This window comes from Grammomys surdaster, unplaced genomic scaffold (assembly GCF_004785775.1).
Source record: "Grammomys surdaster isolate TR1022 unplaced genomic scaffold, NIH_TR_1.0 125953, whole genome shotgun sequence".
Classification (NCBI taxonomy): domain Eukaryota; kingdom Metazoa; phylum Chordata; class Mammalia; order Rodentia; family Muridae; genus Grammomys; species Grammomys surdaster.
Genome location: NW_021620773.1, coordinates 2,033,342 through 2,051,373, shown reverse-complemented (window position 1 = coordinate 2,051,373; position 18,032 = coordinate 2,033,342). Strand labels below are relative to the sequence as shown.

At 45.2% G+C, this 18,032-nt stretch overlaps 1 protein-coding gene across 1 annotated transcript in view; it reads left to right on the top strand.

Annotated features, from left to right (window-relative positions):
- Window positions 1-18,032, top strand: part of Mov10l1 (Mov10 like RISC complex RNA helicase 1) — a 66,868-nt gene that overhangs the window by 14,703 nt on the left and 34,133 nt on the right. Inside the window, exons 6-16 of the mRNA XM_028753724.1 lie at window positions 294-434; window positions 849-1,075; window positions 1,461-1,584; window positions 2,749-2,943; window positions 7,928-8,042; window positions 10,710-10,887; window positions 11,144-11,214; window positions 13,088-13,179; window positions 17,071-17,129; window positions 17,600-17,730; window positions 17,830-17,994. Coding sequence (XP_028609557.1) covers window positions 294-434; window positions 849-1,075; window positions 1,461-1,584; window positions 2,749-2,943; window positions 7,928-8,042; window positions 10,710-10,887; window positions 11,144-11,214; window positions 13,088-13,179; window positions 17,071-17,129; window positions 17,600-17,730; window positions 17,830-17,994 — 1,498 coding nt within the window. The remainder of the gene's footprint in view (window positions 1-293; window positions 435-848; window positions 1,076-1,460; window positions 1,585-2,748; window positions 2,944-7,927; window positions 8,043-10,709; window positions 10,888-11,143; window positions 11,215-13,087; window positions 13,180-17,070; window positions 17,130-17,599; window positions 17,731-17,829; window positions 17,995-18,032) is intronic.

Genomic DNA, 18,032 nt, shown 5'->3' with positions numbered 1-18,032 from the left:
CTCCTTCCGACCAGCCATCCCTTGTAGTCTGGGAGGCAATAGAGAGCAGAAATGTCAGCAGTGAGGCCCCTGAGGGAGTAGGTCAGATGCCACTGTTGGCCCTTTAGCCCTTGGGGGGATTTGTGATGCTCTTCCGTGAGATGACTTGAGCGCTTGTGGGACTTGCAGACTCCCTGACTGACCCTTCCACCATGTAATTGGGCAGTAGTGTGGCAGGGAGACAGGAGGAAGACAAGAAGAGACTGCTGTGCTGTGGGGAGGCCTCCGCACTTTGACACTGGTGTCTTTTTCAGAGATGCCACTATTGATGAGGCCCCTCAGGACCCCTATGGAACCCTCTTACTGAAAAACAAAGGGGACATTGAAGTTACAAGAATGACCAGTTTTGGAACACTGAAGGAAGGAGAAAGCAAAGCCATCGTGATCTGGATAGAGTAAGTGTGCGCTGGCGTTTCAGGAAAACATTTCACCCCTTGGCTGGTGAGCAGCCTCAGTTAGTAAAGGCTCTCACCGTGCAGGCCTGGGAACCTCACTTCAATCCCCAAACCCACACAAAGGCAGAAGACCTGGGGTTCCCTTCAGATAATATTCTCCAGTCTCTATGAGCTCCAGTGCGCGCGCACACACACACACCCTCACACCCTCACATCCTCACACCCTCTCACCCTCAGGAAAATCACTACAAGTTCAAGGCTGGTCTGCATAACAAAAGTATCTCACACTTTCCACAAATTCTACCCTAAAATGTCCTTCAAACTGTAAGATGCATGCAGAGACCCTTTGCAACACTAAATTGTGTGGTTTTGGTTGACTGTAATGTCAGCTCTGATCTTTTTTCTTTTTTCCAGGAATAAAGGAGAGATTTCTCAGGACCTTGTCAGTTGCAGACTGGCTGGCTGGGATAAAGCACACCAGTTTAGATTTGAGGCACAGGGCAGAGGCCAGTCCTGCTCAGGAGTGGCTGCTGTTTCTGTTCCTGAGGGTGAAAATGTTAATTCATCGAGTCATCACAGAGAAGACAGAACTGCTGCAGTGCCAGAGAGCAGTCCGGTGAACAGCACAGAACCCTCTCCAGGTAGATGTGCTGCCACGTCCCCGTCAGGCCCAGGGACTGAACTGGCCTTTTGACTTGTGACTTAACCAGTCGTCCCTCTGCCCTGGGAGTACCTGATGTCTGAGCCCTTCTGCTCCTGCAGGGTTGGGGCTGGGATAGGTACAGAAACAGCTTCACACAGACCAGCATGTGCTTTAGGAGACATGAATACTCCTCAGCTAGGGAGACATCCGGGGCCAGGGACCTGTCCCCACCCTGGCTGGTCTTGTAGGTGTACCCCCATGCCCTGCTTCCCCGTTCTGTTAGCTGCCATCAAGTGTTGTTTTGTGTGTGAGAGGATTCATTCCAGCGCTGTTAGGAATAAGTTACCTTCCCACAACCTCTTGGTGAAAAATGTCGTCTCCAGATGGCTACACTTGTACAGAAGAAAGTAGAGAAAAAGGAAACACACCGGAGACACAGGAGCCTGAGCCTGGGGGCCCCATCCCTCCAGGGGAGAAGACGTTCATTGTGGTCACATGCCATGCCAAGTATGTGCTTGTTTCTTACTTGGATCATCTGTGATGCTTATATGTTAAAACATTCATGCCTGTCTCTGATAGAACCAAATCACAAAGACAAACATTGGCCCAGGAAATGTCTATCTAGGATGGGATCCACTCTTATCTTCAGGAGACACCCTGACTCCATCTTTACAAAGAAAATAGTGCCCATGACCCATTTAGATATGTGCGCCCTCTGCTGCTTCTGAGCCTTTCTGATGGTAGCCATCTTGGGCTCATTTTCACTGTGTCCTGGTGTCCCCAAGAGCTCAGTCTACGTCCCCCTTCTTTATCCTCTGGGAATCTCTTGAAGACACTGTAGTGAACCGAGAGGCCAAGCGGGGCTAAGGGGGCACAGCCCAGACTGGAAAGGCCTGTCTCCACTCTGACGCTCTCACCTGGTGATTGTAACCTGGTCGTACTCCCCAGCCTTCCACTCGGCTCTCCTTTTCTTGGTCTCTCCTCATGTCCTCTACTAACATTCTGGCCGCTCAAAAGCATGTGGCGACAAAGATTGACATTTGGTCCAGGCTTCTTCCGTGTCGCCAGTCACTTACATCCTTTTGAAGACGTAAATCTGACTGCCTTGCTTCAAGCCCATCAGATTGTAGGTGACCTTTAACCAGACACCAACCCTTTGGTCACCCATATAAAATGCAGGTGGCTTAGCTGGGTTTAGACTGTAAAGTAACAGGAGTAATTGGGTTGAGGAGACTGTGGTAATAAGTAGGGGTTACTCTGCACAGCAGCTCCTGTGTCAGAGCCACCCTGGAAATAAGCAACCAGGTAAAAGCCACACCATTCCAGTCACAGGAGGAGTCAGGACTGTTCTGAGCACCTGCATTTATCTTGATGTATTAGTTACTTTGCCTGTTGCCATGATAAAATACTGTAGGGTGGGGAGGGGGGACTTAAGGCCTCTCTCCCTAGTGATTGTAGATCTTACCACACTGACACTTGAGATTAACCGTCACACTTGAGAAATACTACATTTCTTGTTTTATAAAGTAAACTTTTCTGTGTAAAAAAGTTACTAAAAAGTCAGCATGGCTATTTCTTAGAACTTTGTAACTTCCTTAAATATTGAAAGTGAAATCAGGTTGAATCTGCCTTATTGATAACTGAGTCTAAATTTCTGTTTCTCTTTCAAAGAAACCCTGGCCGTTGTAAGGAGCTCCTTCTGCTCTGCTTCCCCACCTTTCTCATCGGGCGACATCTTGAAGTGAACGTCGTGAGCAGCGAGGAGGCCTTGATAGCTGTGCGCGAACCGTTTTCTTGGAAAAAGCCTAAAAGCTCCCAAACATTAGTGTCTGCAAAGACGACAGTTGTTGTGACCACACAGAAAAGGTACCATGAGATGGGTGTGTGACTTTGTTTCCTTTATATGTTCTGGAGAAGCAGATGTGTTGTAGCAGGCAGCAGACATGTCCCCTACCCAGCCTCCCCACCCACATTTGTCATCTCTTCCTCCCCAGATGAGGAAGTGACAAGAGCAAGGCCTGTTTGAGCCTCTTTCCATGACAGTTCTTGGGGCAGGATGCGTGTCCATGGCATTTGTCAGGGCAGATTCTGTGACTGTTGTCACTGGTGTCTGTGCAAGCCAGGCCCCGGGCACCCCTCAGCTCTGCTTTTCAACTTTGGCAGATCTTGGGGCCACTTTGAAACCAGAATGGATTGGCTCTTGGCTCCTCCTGTCCACTCCTGCATAGGACTGGCTCCACTGCCCTCTTCTGTAGCATCAGAAGAGGGTCTGTGCCTTGCTGGCTGGTTGCAGTGTGGTTTGTATTGGGCCCCAGGATTGCTTAGTCACTGGAAGTCTCTTTGAAGGTCTGGTACCATTCAAGAGTGAACTCTGTGACTTGAGCAAAGAAGGTTTGTGGGTAACCCATTTCTGTCTGCCTGGGTCAAGCCCCAGGTCCATCTGCTCTTGTCTGCAGTTAACAAAGCATACAACTTCTAAGGAACACATTTTCTTACAAGTTTGGTCCAAAACCCAGTGACCTGTGTCAGGGTTAAATGGCTTTGTCCTGGGTACTGGACATGTTGTCATGCCACCTTCACTCCTGAGGGTTTGAGTTCAGGTGCTGCCCACAGCCCAGAAAGCAAGAATATTATTTCTCTAATACTGGAAAATTCTGGATTTCAGATCATGTTAATCCAGTAACAGTCTAAGACAAAGGATGATGGACTTCTACATTGTAGACTGAAAGGAGAATGTATTAGCAGACAGTATTATGAGATTGCTGAACTTGTCGCTGACCATTATTTGGAAGGCAGCTGTGGACACCATACTTCTTTAGACCATTGTTTGAATCACAGCACTGCGACCAAGAAACTGTGTGGCCTTGGGGAAGTTTCTTGACCTCTCTGTGCCTTAACTTCATTTGTAAGTGATCGTCTCTACCTCATGTCGTCTGAGGAGTAAATGGTTAGAGCGTGTAACATGCGGTTTCCTGGCACAGAGCAGTCAGTAAGTGCTGGTGGTTCTTGCTCACTTTCGGGTGCGTCTAGAGAAAAAGCCCTGATTGGAAGCGAGATGGCATCCTGTCTGCAGGCACGGAGAGTCCGTGAGATGGGTGGTGACTATAGGAGCAAGTGCTCCGGTTCACATCAGTGGCACACTGTCCTCCAGAGCTCCTCAAAGATACCCACCAGCAGACACAGCTGCTCAATGCCTGTCCTGCGAGCTAGTCCTGGGAGTATTAGCACATCCACGTACAAGACCTCCTCTAGATGAGCGGTTCTCAGCCTTCCTAGTGCTGCAGGCCTTTAGTACACTTCCCCCAGCCATAAAACTATTTCATTGCTACTTCATAACTATTAAGTTATGAATCATAATGTAAATATCTGACATGTGACCTCAAAGGGGTTATGCCCCCTCAGTTGAAGACCACTGCTCTAGAGTAAGACTTGGTTTCCTGGCAGTCTGGGCAGTGGTAGGCGCTCACTCCCAGCTGTCTAATGCCTGCATGTGCTGCCAGGACTCTGGGCCACTCAGTCACAGTGCTCGGTCATGCTCCTGCTGTAGACATCAGGGTGGGGTCATGTACTGCATCAGACTTCTTTACTTTTTGGTGGTGGTGGTGTTTTTTCAAGACAGGGTTTCTCTGTGTAGCCCTGGCTGTCCTGGAACTCACTCTGTAGACCAGGCTGGCCTCAAACTCAGAGATCTGCCTGCCTCTGCCTCCCAAGTGCTGGGATTAAAGGCGTGTGCCACCATGCTTGGCTCTCTTTAATTTTTTTAAGTAAGTGTATAAAACAATGGAGTTTTTGTGATATTTCTAAACATATAGATAACTGTATCTTGACAGTGTCTGCCTACTCATCACCTGTCCTTAGCCCCGCCCTCCCTCCGTCATCTGCATTTGTATTTCCTTTTCCCTTCTCCCTTTCCCTCACACGCAGGCTGGGTTGTTTTTGTTTTGTTTTGTTTGCCTTCTCATGGGATGTGAGTTTACAAATCTGTATTCTATATATAAGAGAAAGTTTTCCTTTCTTAGCTGGCCCGTCCTCCCTCCCCCCCTTCTCCCTCCCCCCTCTTTCTGTCTTCCCCCCTCCCTCCTTTCCTCCCTCTCTCTTCCTTTCCTTCCTTTTGTCTTATGATGATGCTCTCCAGTTTGAGCACATGACACATTTTCTTCTTTTTGTGGCTGACTAAAACTCATGCATGACATTATACACCAACTGTTGATGGATATCTGGACTGATTCCATTATTTTAGCTGTTGAGAACAGTGAGCCCGCATGGATGTGCAGGTGTCTCTGTGGTGTGCTGATGTGGGGTCCTGTAGGCCACAACCTGGGGCAGCTCCTGTGGTGGTTCTGGTTTTAGCTTTCTTTGTGAGGAACTGTACGGACCTCAGTGGCTGCAATGCCCCACGTCTCACAGCCGTGTGGCTCCCACATCCTCTCTGGCATTCAGTAGCCTCTGTTGTCACCAAGATATTGAGAACGAATCTATGAGCAATATAATTGCATTTTTCTGTTCATTTAGCCATTTGTATTTCTGTTGAGAACTGTCTGTTCAGTTCATTTGCCTAAATATTGACTGGATGTTTTGGGATGTTTTTGTTTTGTTGTTGTTAATTGTTATTTTTATGGCTGATGTTTGAATTTATACAGATTTTAGATTTATTGTTTTCAAGACAGGATTTCTCTGTGTAGCCCTGGCTGTCCTGAACTTGTTCTGTAGACCAGTTTGGCCTGGAACTCAGAGATCTCCTGCCTCTGCCAAGCGCTGGGATCAGAGGCATGCACCACCACCATCCAGCAGGTTCTAGAGTTTAGTTCCCTGTCAGCTGGTGAAGCTTTGCAGCTGTTCCCGTCACTCCAGTTGTTTCTTCTGTAAAAAAGCGTTTTAGTTCCATGCAGCTCTGCTCATCAAGCACTGCTCCACTGGCTGAGCTGCTGCAGTCACGGGCACAGGGAACCTTGCCAGTCCCTCCATCCTGAAGTGCAATGCAGATTCAGAGCATGGGACTTACATTAGGGCCTTTGATCCATTCTGAAATGGTTTTTGTAGAGAACAGGAGGTAGGATCTATTTAACCCTTACACCTAGAGAGGGCTCCTTGTGTGATTTGTTGGGAGCTGTCATTTCTCGGCTGTTGCTTTTACACCACTGTAAAACTGAGGGATTGTATGTAGTATGCAGTATTTCTGGATTCTCCTTTTTATTCCATTGTTCTATGTGAGCAGAAGTCTGTGATGTTTTTGTTTTTGAGACAGGGTCTTACTGTGTAGTTCTGGCTAGCTAGGAGAGCTGCCTGTATGTAGGTGTATTGATTGTCTTAGTCTCTCTGCACATCATTAATTTTTACAATGAGTTCTTATTAACATTTACTACATGCCTCTGCTCTCCAAATGTCTGTTCCCATGAGTACCCTCCAACTGCAGAGATGAAGACAGCCATGAGTGTGGGTTAAGCAGCAGTAGCCTTCAGTACTGTTGGATTAGTCCTGTAGTTGACTTCAGTTTATCCCAGAGACACACAGCCAGACTACCTGCTGAGTCCTGAGTTAAAGGAACCCTCTATACAGGACGTGGCCATGAAGTCTAGAGACTGGGCATCTGTCTACCTCTGCTCCAGTGCAGACAAACTGCCTTTGTCAGAGCTCGAGGGCCCTGTCCTGTTCTCTCTCCACTTCTCCCCATTCTCCCTGACATTTCTGTCACTTTGTCCTCTGCCTTACTGGATAAAAAAACTACTGTGACTTTGAGTGTAGCTAGCTAGATGAAGGTAGGCACTTGGGATGAACCTAGATTTCTCCAGAGAAACAGCCAAGAACCAGTAGATCAGTCGAGGCAGGTTCCACACCAGGTAGCTTTTACCAAGTGTGTTGTCATTGGTGATGTGTCAGTATCATTTCTAGTACCCCCCCCCCTTCACTAAAAGTTCAGTGATAAGAGGTTAGCTACTTAGGAGTTAAGACTGACTTCAAACTCACGGTCTAAGCAGGCTCCTGGGACTTCCTGTCTTGTCCCCGTAGCTGGCTTAGCTCTGCCCAGCTCTGTGGCAGAAATAAGAAGACCAAGCCAGAGCTTGTGTGGAGACAAGATCCTGAACCCAGAGTGACCCAGTCTGGTTCTCACGTCAGGGTTTCCATTAACAAATGAACTCCAGTCTTTCTGAAACAGGGCAAAGTATCTGAGGAGAGATGTCTCACATGAGCATCTCCAAACCCTGAGGTCTTCTGAACTCTGAAAACATCTGCATGTGGACATGACCTACAAGCATCAGATTGTGTTTCATTTCAGAAAGTCTATAACTGATAAAATCTATATAAGCATTGCAAAATGAATAATAATATGCTACGAATATATAGAAGTATAGCTCTGTTATATCCGAAAACTGAGGGAAAAAATAGAAAATCTGAAACATTTCTGGACCCATACATTATAGATAAGAGATACTCATAAACATATAAGACATCTAGATAAAAATTACTTTGAGTTCAGTCAGTACTTGCTATGTAACCATGAGAAGCTGAATTCAGTCTCCAGAACCCATAGCATGTCACAGTGGTGTGCCATATTGTAATGCCACCACTGGGGAGGTAGGAACAGACAGATCCTGGGGCTCATTGGCTAGCCAGATTAGCCTGATCTGGTCATCCCTAGGCCAGAGAGACTGTTTCAAAAAATCAAGGTTGATGCACCTGAGGAACAACACCCAAAGTTGTCCTCTGGCGTATATAAGTGTGTATGTACATCACACATGTGCACACACACACACACATGTTGTCCTCTGGCCTCTATAAGTGTCTATGTACGTCACACATGTGCACACACACAAACATACATGCTTAAACACTTAACTTTTTTTCTTTTAAGGAACTCGAGGCGACAACTTCCAAGTTTTCTTCCACAGTATCCAATACCAGATAGACTTAAAAAATGTGTGGAACAGAAAATTGACATCCTGACTTTCCAGCCACTTCTTGCAGAGGTAGGAGAACTTCTGAAGGATGTGGGGTGCTACTTACCACTACAGCTCCATTCACAACTAGGGTGAGTCCTTGGATTCAGATCTCCTGTCAGGATTCTACCACAGGTAACTAGGAATTTCAGGATGATAAAAGAGTCACCTTCATGCCTCACCTGGTGTTTGCAGTGCTCAGGAAGAGGAGTGGGAATGGAAGTATCAAGCCAGCCTTCTACTATACCAGGGCCAGGAAGCTTTCCACACTTACATACAGAGCCCCAGAACACTAAAGGTGATAGCATTGGTGCTAGGGAGGGGCGTGGAAAACCCGGGATGACTTTAACTAAGCACTGACTCTCAGGAAGTGCAAACTCTCCTGAACTCAGCAGTAAGGCACAGACACGACTGGGAGTCAGAGGTCTGTTAGCTTAGCTCTGGATAGAAATGCCACCATCAACCCCCCAGCATTTCCCTGTGCTCTGCATTGTCGTTTGCTGAATTTTCTTCCCAGAAACGGCAGGGAAGCAGGCAGAATTGTACACTTGACGAAGCCAACACAGTCAACAGGGTCTTGAGGGAGTGAGGGAGGAATAAAGAAAGAAAGACAACTAGACAGCATTATAGTATGACTCCAGCAAGTGCGCACGCCTTTAATCCCAGCACTTGTGAGGCAGAGGCAGGTGGATTTCTGAGTTTGAGGCCAGCCTGGTCTACAGAGTGAGTTCCAGGACAGCCAGGGCTACACAGAGAAACCCTGTCTCGAAAAAACAACAACAACAAAAAACTCTGGAGCCTACTTCCTTGTCCTAGCCCAATGTCAAATTCTTGCCAATATCTTTGAAGATGCTGTCCACATATACTGCTTTCAAGGAAGTTGGAAGACCATGTCTTTGAGTTCAGAGGCTGCAGAGTAGTCTAGAAAACAAAAGTTTAAGGTCTGGCATGTTATGGAAAGCTTGCTTATCTCAGGAAGAATTTGCTGTCAGTTTTCTCATTGTTTGAGGAGCATCCAGATGCAGGAGAATGTATGGGCCATAGAGAGGGACAGGGTTTGTCTGTACAAGCAGGACTTGAGGTTTTTACAGGTTTCTATCAATTTCCGAGGGAATTTTGGGAAGCTAAACATTTGTAGCAGCAAGCAGCGCATTCCTTGTGAGGAGCCCTCAGAGGATAGTGCCTGGGCTTTGAGAGAAGTTGGGACTGTAACTAAAGGTACATGTTATGAATGACACTGTTTTTACTATACAGATAAACTTTTCTGCTCTTAAGAAACATCATGGTTTTATTTTAGGAGGCAAAGACTGTGTGCAGTATATCTTTGGGTTGGATTGTGTTAGAATGTATTTGGTTTAAAACATGCTATTTAAGTTTATGACTTCGAATTTATTTATTTTTTTAAAGAGGGCTGGTGTTCTAGGTAAGATTTTATTTTTGTGATGAGACCGCATGACCAAAGAACAAGTTGGTGAAGAAAGGGTTTATTTGGCTTATACTTCCAGATCATAGTCCATCATTGGAGGAAGTCAGGACAGAAATTCAAGCAAGGCAGGAACCTGGAGGCAGGATCTGAGGCAGAGGCCATGGAAGGGTGCTGCTTACTGGCTTGCTTCCCATGGCTTCCTCACAAGATTTCTTCTAGAAAACACCATGAGCTGGGCCCTCCCCCATTGATCACTGATTGAGAAAAGGCCTTACAGCTGGATCTCATGGAGGCATTTCCTCAAGGGAGGCTTTTTCTTCTCTGATCGCTCTAGCTTGTGTCAAGTTGGCACACAAAACCAGGCAGGACATCTGGGAAGATGGCTCAGAAAGTGAGGTATCTGCTGTGCAGCTGTGAGGGCCTGAGCTCGCTTTCCCATCACTTAGTTTAAAGCATAGATGTGATGCGTCTAACCAGGCTGGAGATGAGATGGAGAGTCCAGGCTCCCTAGCCAGTCAGTGTAGCCAAAATGGTGAGCTCCGCGTTCAGTGAGAACCTGTCTCAAAAAGTAAGATGAAAGGGCCTAGAGAGGTGCCTCTGCAGCTAATAGAACTTGCTCCTAGTACAGAGGACCTGCACTTGGTTCCCAGCACCCACATGGTGACTCACAACCTTTTATAACACCAGATGTAGGGGCTCTAAGCTCTCTTCTGCTCCACCTCACAGCACTGCATGAGGGTGGTACAAGCAAGCAAACATTTGTACACATCCAAATAGTAAAGTCTTAAAAAAAAAAAAAAAACATAAGGTAGAAGAGTGAAGAAGACATCACTCTCTGGACTCTACATGTACCCAATACAGGCAAGTGCACCTACATGTACACATGTGGGTATATACACACACACACACAGAGAGGGAGAGAGGGAGAGAGGGAGAGAGGGAGAGAGGGAGAGAGGGAGAGAGGGAGAGAGAGAGAGAGAGAGAGAGAGAGAGAATGAGAATATGAATGTGTGTTAGTTGTCTAAGGGTCCAGACTGTGGCAGTGAATAGAGGTTTGGGCCAATGAAGAGCCAGAACCCTAGGGTCCTCCATAAGCCTAAGGGTGGAGGTTTGCTGATCAGGTTCATAATCTCTGATCCTGAATCATCTTGTCTGGAGTAAATGTCTTGGATGTAAGCAGTGTAGACATCGGGACTCTATGGGTGCTGGTTTCCTAGACACAATCTGGGATGTGTTGTTGTGCCTTGACAGACTGGACAATTGTTTTTCAGCTTTTGAACATGTCCAACTACAAGGAGAAGTTCTCCACTCTGCTGTGGCTAGAGGAGATCCATGCGGAAATAGAGCTGAAGGAGTACAACATGAGCGGCGTCATCCTCAAGAGGAAGGGGGATCTGCTGGTGCTGGAGGTCCCAGGGCTCGCCGAGAGCCGGCCTTCCCTCTATGCAGGTGTGGTCTCACTGTGGATTGACGGTCACAGGGCAGAGCTGCCTATGTACTTGAATTATTTCCGTCCTTTGAAGCAACATTTACTTACATGGGAATGACCAAGAGTGTATACTATCCAGGTTTCTCCGCTATACGTTATCTTTAAGCAACAAATACCAGAAATGTTATATTTTATTATACTTTATTAAGACTTGATTTCATAGTAAAATGGGAAATGATTTTATGTTTGACACATGGTAATATTTTTTTAACCTAGGTGACAAACTGATTTTAAAATCTCAAGAATACAATGGACATGTCATTGAGTATATCGGCTATGTCATGGAGGTGAGAGGACAATACTCAGAGAGTGAAGGTCAGACTGACCCATCTGCCTCTGAGGAGGGGCTCCAGGGGCTTGCCTGTACTGTGGGACATTTAAAGACACTCAAACCGTTGAATAATCTTTGTTGTGTAAAGGGGACTTCCTGTCTAAGGTCTATAGTTCTCATCTCTATAAAACTACTTGTAAGCCATGTTTGCATTTAATCAGTGTTGGGCACTGTATACGTGATGAGGAAGAGCTGGCAAGTGGGAGCCGCAGGAGGAGGGACTCACTAGGAAGTGTGGCGCTGAGGCCCTTTAGTGGATGCTGCGTGTTCCATAGTCAGGTGCTCAGTCACTAGTCCCTCAATCTCAGTGTGGCTTCCCTTGGTTCTGCCATCCGTTTTCTGTCCAGAACATAGGATGGGATCCTCAAGCTGATGCAGAAGACATTCACTAGGCCCAGATGGTTTAGTTGGTGGAGAAGCCACATCTGAAACAAGTAGTTACCGTGCTGAAGTCAACTTTGCCACCTTCCAACCAGCAGGGATAGGCCAGTGTAGGTTTCTTGGCCCTGGGAAGTTGTGCCCTACTAGGAGAGCCAATTTGTAGAGTTTGGGGAGAGAAGACTCATTTTGGACCCTTGCTGAGAGGTATTCACTGACAGCTGCCCCCTCACAGAGGATCTCCCTGCCAAGCACACACTCTAGATATCCTAATTAGGTTTCTGTTGTGATAAAACACCACATCCAAAAGCAGCTTGAGGAAGAAATGATTTCATTGACTTAGAGGTTACAGTTTATCATCAGGGAAAGCAAAGTGGGAGCCTTCAAGACAGGGACTGAGGCAGAAGCTGTGGAGGAATGCAGCTGGTTGATTCGGATCTCAGCCTGCTCAGCCTGATGTCTTACTTTAAGCAGATGACCTACTCAGGGTTGGCACCATCTACAATGGTCTGGGCTTTTCCCAGATCAGTCATTAATCAAGAAAATGTCCTACTGACTTGACAGTGAGTGTTTTCTCAGTTGAGATTTCCTCTTCTCAGATGACTAGCTTGTGACAGATTGACGTAAAAGTCACTAGGATTCCAGGGAGCACACACACAGCCCTTGCAGCCTTCCCAGTATCCCTCTTGCTTCACTTCTGAATGATCTGTGGTTCTTTAAAGCTGTGTAATGGCTTTAAATTGCCTTGTGCTTGCTTAAATGTGTTTTTCCATTTTTCATTTGTAGTTTTTTCAGATAAAAGGTCAAGTGAGTCTATAGTATCCTAGGCTGGTGAAGGCTATCGCCCTGTCTCAGAAGCTTGGCTTCAGTGTGTTTAGTGCTCTTAGGTTGTGGATTCCCTTTCAGTTTTTGTAATCTCTGGGTAACTCAGAAGCCCCTATTGGGCAGCCTTCCTAGTGAAGGGCTGTGGCAGCATCTTCTGAGAATGACAAGACTCTGTGAGCAGGCCTTGGACAGCTGCTATCTACCTGAGGTGGTCTGGGTCTGCCACCCTGCTTCTCCTATCATTGTCCCCAGAGCCTTCCTTTCTTTGCTTAGCAGGAGAAGGTATAAGGTTTGATTTTATGCAGGATCCAGCTCTATTTATTCCCAGTACTACTTGAAAGGGAAGCCTGCTGTGGCACCCGGATGGAGTGGAGTGTGCAGCAGGGGTCAGTGTACTTGGGACAGGAGTGCTGCTGATGAGAATCGAGACATCCTCCTGTTTGTATAGCTTAAGGATGATCTAATGCTTTCAATTAATTTTGCAGATATGTAAGATACCAAATTTTGGCTCAGATCTATAAAACGGTATTTTCATGTTGTATTGCCAAATACAGATACAAGATTGTCCCAGGAAGGATAGTCTACTGTGTACAAGTTGAATCCCTCACTTATTTATTTTTTTTTAGATTCATGAAGAAGATGTAACTCTTAAACTTAATCCAGGATTTGAACAAATGTATAACTTTGAACCTATGGATGTGGAGTTTACATATAATAGGTAAGGTTTTAATGAGTTTAATACAAATATTTTTCATCCTCCCAGACAATCTGTCCTTGAGTAAGTCAGTTGAAGTCTCCATGAGTATACAAGAGATGGCATGTTAGCCATCCTGTACTCTGTAGGTAATCCATGTGTTAGGTCCCAATCCCCCCCAAAAAGGCACTTGCCACTGCCTATGTCCGAAAATGACAGTCTGGGACCGGCTCTCAGGCTAGATGTTTACAGGAAGAACGGAAAGATTGTGCAGCATTCCTTGGAAACCTGTGAAACAGGTCTCTGCCAGCAAGAGCCACTCCCTTATCTCCCCGGGAGATGGGGCATCTGGCTCTTTACTAGCATATACCTGTGGTGCATACCAAAGCCACTATGCCCTCTTGGCCTGCAAAGTCCCCACACTAGCCTCTGGGCTCTTCTGAGAGATATCCCTGGCAGTCAGCAGTATGCTATTCTCTCTGTCCCTGAGAGATAGCCATGCAGCAGTCTCATATTCATAATAAACCCTCCTACCCATGGAGAAGTCCAGCTTAGTGATTTTAGTGCACCCACACAACTGGTGCCAAAACCTGGGAGAACACTGGGCCCTTTCCAAAGGGTCCAGCCCCTGCTAACTGAATCACTGTTTATGAGGAATTCTGAGTGTAGGTGTTTATCTTGGTGCAAGGGTAAGGAAAGTTGGTACTGTTAGGATACTGTCATCTAGTCCTTGAAAGCATGTAGCTCTTCGTTTGTTCACATATTTCTTGAATTTCTTTGATCAATATGTACTTCTCAGTTGTAGCTTTTGTGTATTTTTGGCAGATTTGTTCCTTTGTTGTTGTTTTGTTTTTGTTTTTTGAGACAAGGTTTCTCTGTATAGCCCTGGCTATCTTGGAACTCACTCTAGACTAGGCTGACCTTGAATTCAGAGATTGTACCCTCTATCTCCTGAGTACTGAGATTAAAGATACGTACTAGCATGCCTGCCTGGTTATTTTTATTTTCTTGAGACAGGGTCTCACTCTATAGCCTCATTTGACCTGGAACTCAACAGAGTAGACCAGGCAGCCCTCTAACTCCCAGAGATTCACCCACATCTGCCTCCTGAGTGCTAGGATTATAGCTGTGCACCACTACTCCTGGTCCTATTTTTTTCTAAGTTTAATAGCATTGTAAACAATGCTAACTTTAATTTCCAATAGCTTGCTTTAAGTATGTCCTCTCAGCAAGGAATCCAAGGTGTAAATTCAGTTTTGCCTATGAGATGAATGGTACTTGGTCATACTGTGGTCCCTTTTTATGTTTGTTAGGTCTGGTTTGCTAAAATGTATCCATTTTTACACTTATGTTCATGAGGTACATTGGTCCACAGTAGACCCCTACATACACTGTATATGCTGCCAAACTTTGTATAGAATGAACATCGTGTCTTCCTTAGATATTTGGTAGAGTTCCCTCTGGAGCCTTCTAGATCTGGAGTTTTCTTTGTAGGACACTTTTGAGTTTTGTATTACATTGTTCTACTAAAATAAAGGATCCTTTAGGTTTAGTATTAGGTTGTTGTTATTTGCACACAAGTGTCTGTATACATGTGTGCACATGTGCATATGAGCATGTATGTGGCTCAGTGCACATGGAGGTCAGAGAAGATGTTGTGGAGTCCGTTATCTTCTTCAGTCTTTACTTAAGTTTGGGAGTTAAACTCAGATTGTCAGATTTGGGTGGTAAGTGGCTTTACCCCCTGAGCCATCTTCCTGTCCCGGTTAGCCACTGTTTGGTGCTGGAAATCTAACACTGATCCTCTGTAAGATCAGTCAGTGCTCTTAATTGCTGAGCCATCTTTCCAGTCCTATTTTAATGACTTTGTCAAAGACTCCAGTTCTGATTTCACTGGTATGGTATTCTCGGCTGTTCTTCTGTTCCCTGGTGCATTGAGTTTTGCTCTTAACTTGTATTATTATTATTTCCTTTTTTACATTTACTTCAGGCTCCATCTGCTTTTCTTTTTTCTTTTTTTTTTTCTTTTTGGTTTTTCGAGACAGGGTTTCTCTGTGTAGCCCTGGCTGTCCTGGAACTCACTCTGTAGACCAGGCTAGCCTCGAACTCTCAAACTCAGAAATCCACCTGCCTCTGCCTCCCAAGTCCTGGGATTAAAGGTGTCCGCCACCACTGCCCAGCTCCATCTGCTTTTCTTTCTCCTTTGATATAAGTGAAGAACATATATTGAGGGCCTTCCTTCTTCTGCCTTGAGTGTTAGTGCTGCATGGATATTGCCCTGAACTACTTTGCCACTTTAGTTGAGTTGCTGGTCATTTAGTTCCCAGTGAAATAATAAGGATTCTTCTCTAAAGATGGTGTGTACATGCATGTGAGTGTGTGGGTATGGATGTCCGAGCAAATACTCACAAAGGACAGACGAGGATGGCAGCCAGACCTCCTGGAGGTGGAGGTACAGGTGGTAACATAGATACAGGAATCTGAATACAGTCCTCTCCAAGGGCAGAGAATGCTCTAAACAGCTGAACCACGTCTCCAGCCTCAAGATTCTTTTAGTTTTGTACTAAGATGCTAAAATAGACAGTTGACATCTTTGCAGTCCTCCTCTTGAATGCTAGTTCATACCTAGGAAGTAGGTTTTTGAGACCCTTTCTTTTTCTGTCTTCCTTTGAAGCCTAGATTATTCTCCTGTACACCCCCAACACACACGTGTATGAGATCTACTTAACTTTTCCTTATTTTCTATCTCTTAGTTGGAGTCAATTTGGCCTAATCCTGGGGTTACTGTCCCACCACTTTTCCCTCTTTCTGTGGAGTTTATGGTCCCAAGCAGTTATGTTGCAGGACAAAGAAAAGGGCTTATAAAGGTTGAGTGGACCTTACAGGGATACTACAGCATGTACACCCTCCCAGTTATGCACCACAGAAATGGATCCTAACAGTGGTCTTAGCATCCACCCTATGCCCTGTAATAGTTGAGAATGGCCTATGTTATATCCCACCCCATCTGAGTTTTCAAGAAATCTATTACCTGTCTCTAAAAAGGCATGAGTCAACCTCTGTGCTTTGCTGATTGGAGTTCTTCTTTTGTGCTTTGGAGAGTTAATAATCTTGTTCTATTGAAAATTGGTTTTTATTCTTTGTTATTTTCCACTTTCAAATGAACAAATCTTTACAGCAAACCTATTTTTCTCTTTACCCAGTAATATTAATATCTCCCTTACTCTTCTAGAAAGGACAGTACCTGCTGTCCTGATACCTGAGTTATCTCTGCTTAAACTTTTGTACAAAACTAGTAATTATCTGGTGTGTTGTGTAGATGCAGGCAGTTAAAGCTCCATTTAGTTCTTCACTTTCCCTTCACATAGGAGCAGGAACATGCCTTTTTGACCCTGTGACACCTGGCCTTTGACATGGTCTTTTATTTGCAAGCCTTTGTAAAGGTTGTGTTAGTGTGTGATTGCTGACAGTTAATCATCTTGTCTGTTTTCTGTTGCTGTGACAGAGACCACATACTGGATAATTTATAAAGAAATTATCTCACTTAGTCTCACATAATCTCACAGTTCTGAAGACTTTGCAGCCTTGGTGAGGGCCTTCTGCTGCATCGATCGTTAACCTGGCAAGGGAGCACTGAAGGGAGCACTGGAGCAGGGACCAGACAAAGCCAGGGAAGGAGTTTAAATTTACTTTGTAACAAAGCTGTTCCCACAGACCTCATCATCTCTTAAAGGGCACAGGTCCCAGAGCCACCACCGAGGCAGTTGATACACCACCATACACCACCAGGACATGCCCAAAAGTTTACCTAAGTTTTGGAGTTTAGAAAGAACATTCACATCCTAACATTTATAATCAGATTTTTATAAATTCTAAACTTACAAAGTCCATTGTTTTATGTTTTCTTTCTGGCAGGACCACAAGCAGACGGTGTCACTATGCACTTGAGCAGGTCATCCATTTGGGCGTAAAAGGTAGCATTCTGTGAGATCGTAGTATTAAATCCTCCTAGAGCATATTTATAGAGTTTGTGAAATTTGTTGTGCAAAAATAGTCTCTTCAGTTCTTTAGTGATTTGTAAGAATTTAAATTATGTAATAGCACATGCTTTTACCTATTCTATCCTGTTGGGCAGTTTCTCCACCACCACCCCCTTTTTTACTATTCCAACTCTGTAAAGATAGCTTACTTAAATAGCTGGAGGTTAGTTCATAGCTCTCTGCATTGTACTGCTGGTAATGTAGTTCATCCTTGTCCTCACAGAGATAAGTTATGGCTTGTTGCAAAGTCTATGCAATACTACTGAGTATTAAAACTAGGAAGGGGGAATCTGCAAAGAAAAGAATGGAAAATGAACCATTTCAGAACCCGCTATAGATATTTAGGTTGTCTTCATCCATACTTTCAAATAATATCTGTCCTTTCACTTTTTCTTGTTTCAAAGTATTATTTCCAGAAGAAATCATTTTACAGTCTCCTCAGGTGACAGGAAATTGGAGCCTTGCACAGGAAACCATAAATGATGGGCAGTCTCTCACCAAGGTAACCAGAAATGACGGCCAGTCCATCACCAAGGTAACCAGAAATGATGGCCAGTCCATCACCAATGTCACCAGAAATGATGGACAGTCCATCAACGACACTACCAAAAATGATGGGCAGTCTATCACCAAGGTAACCAGAAATGATGGCCAGTCCATCACCAGTGTCACCAGAAATGATGGGCAGTCTATCACCAATGTCACCAGAAATGACGGCCAGTCCATCACCAAGGTAACCAGAAATGATGGGCAGTCTATCACCAACGTCACTAGAAATGATGGGCAGTCTATCACCAAGGTAACCAGAAATGATGGCCAGTCCATCACCAATGTCAC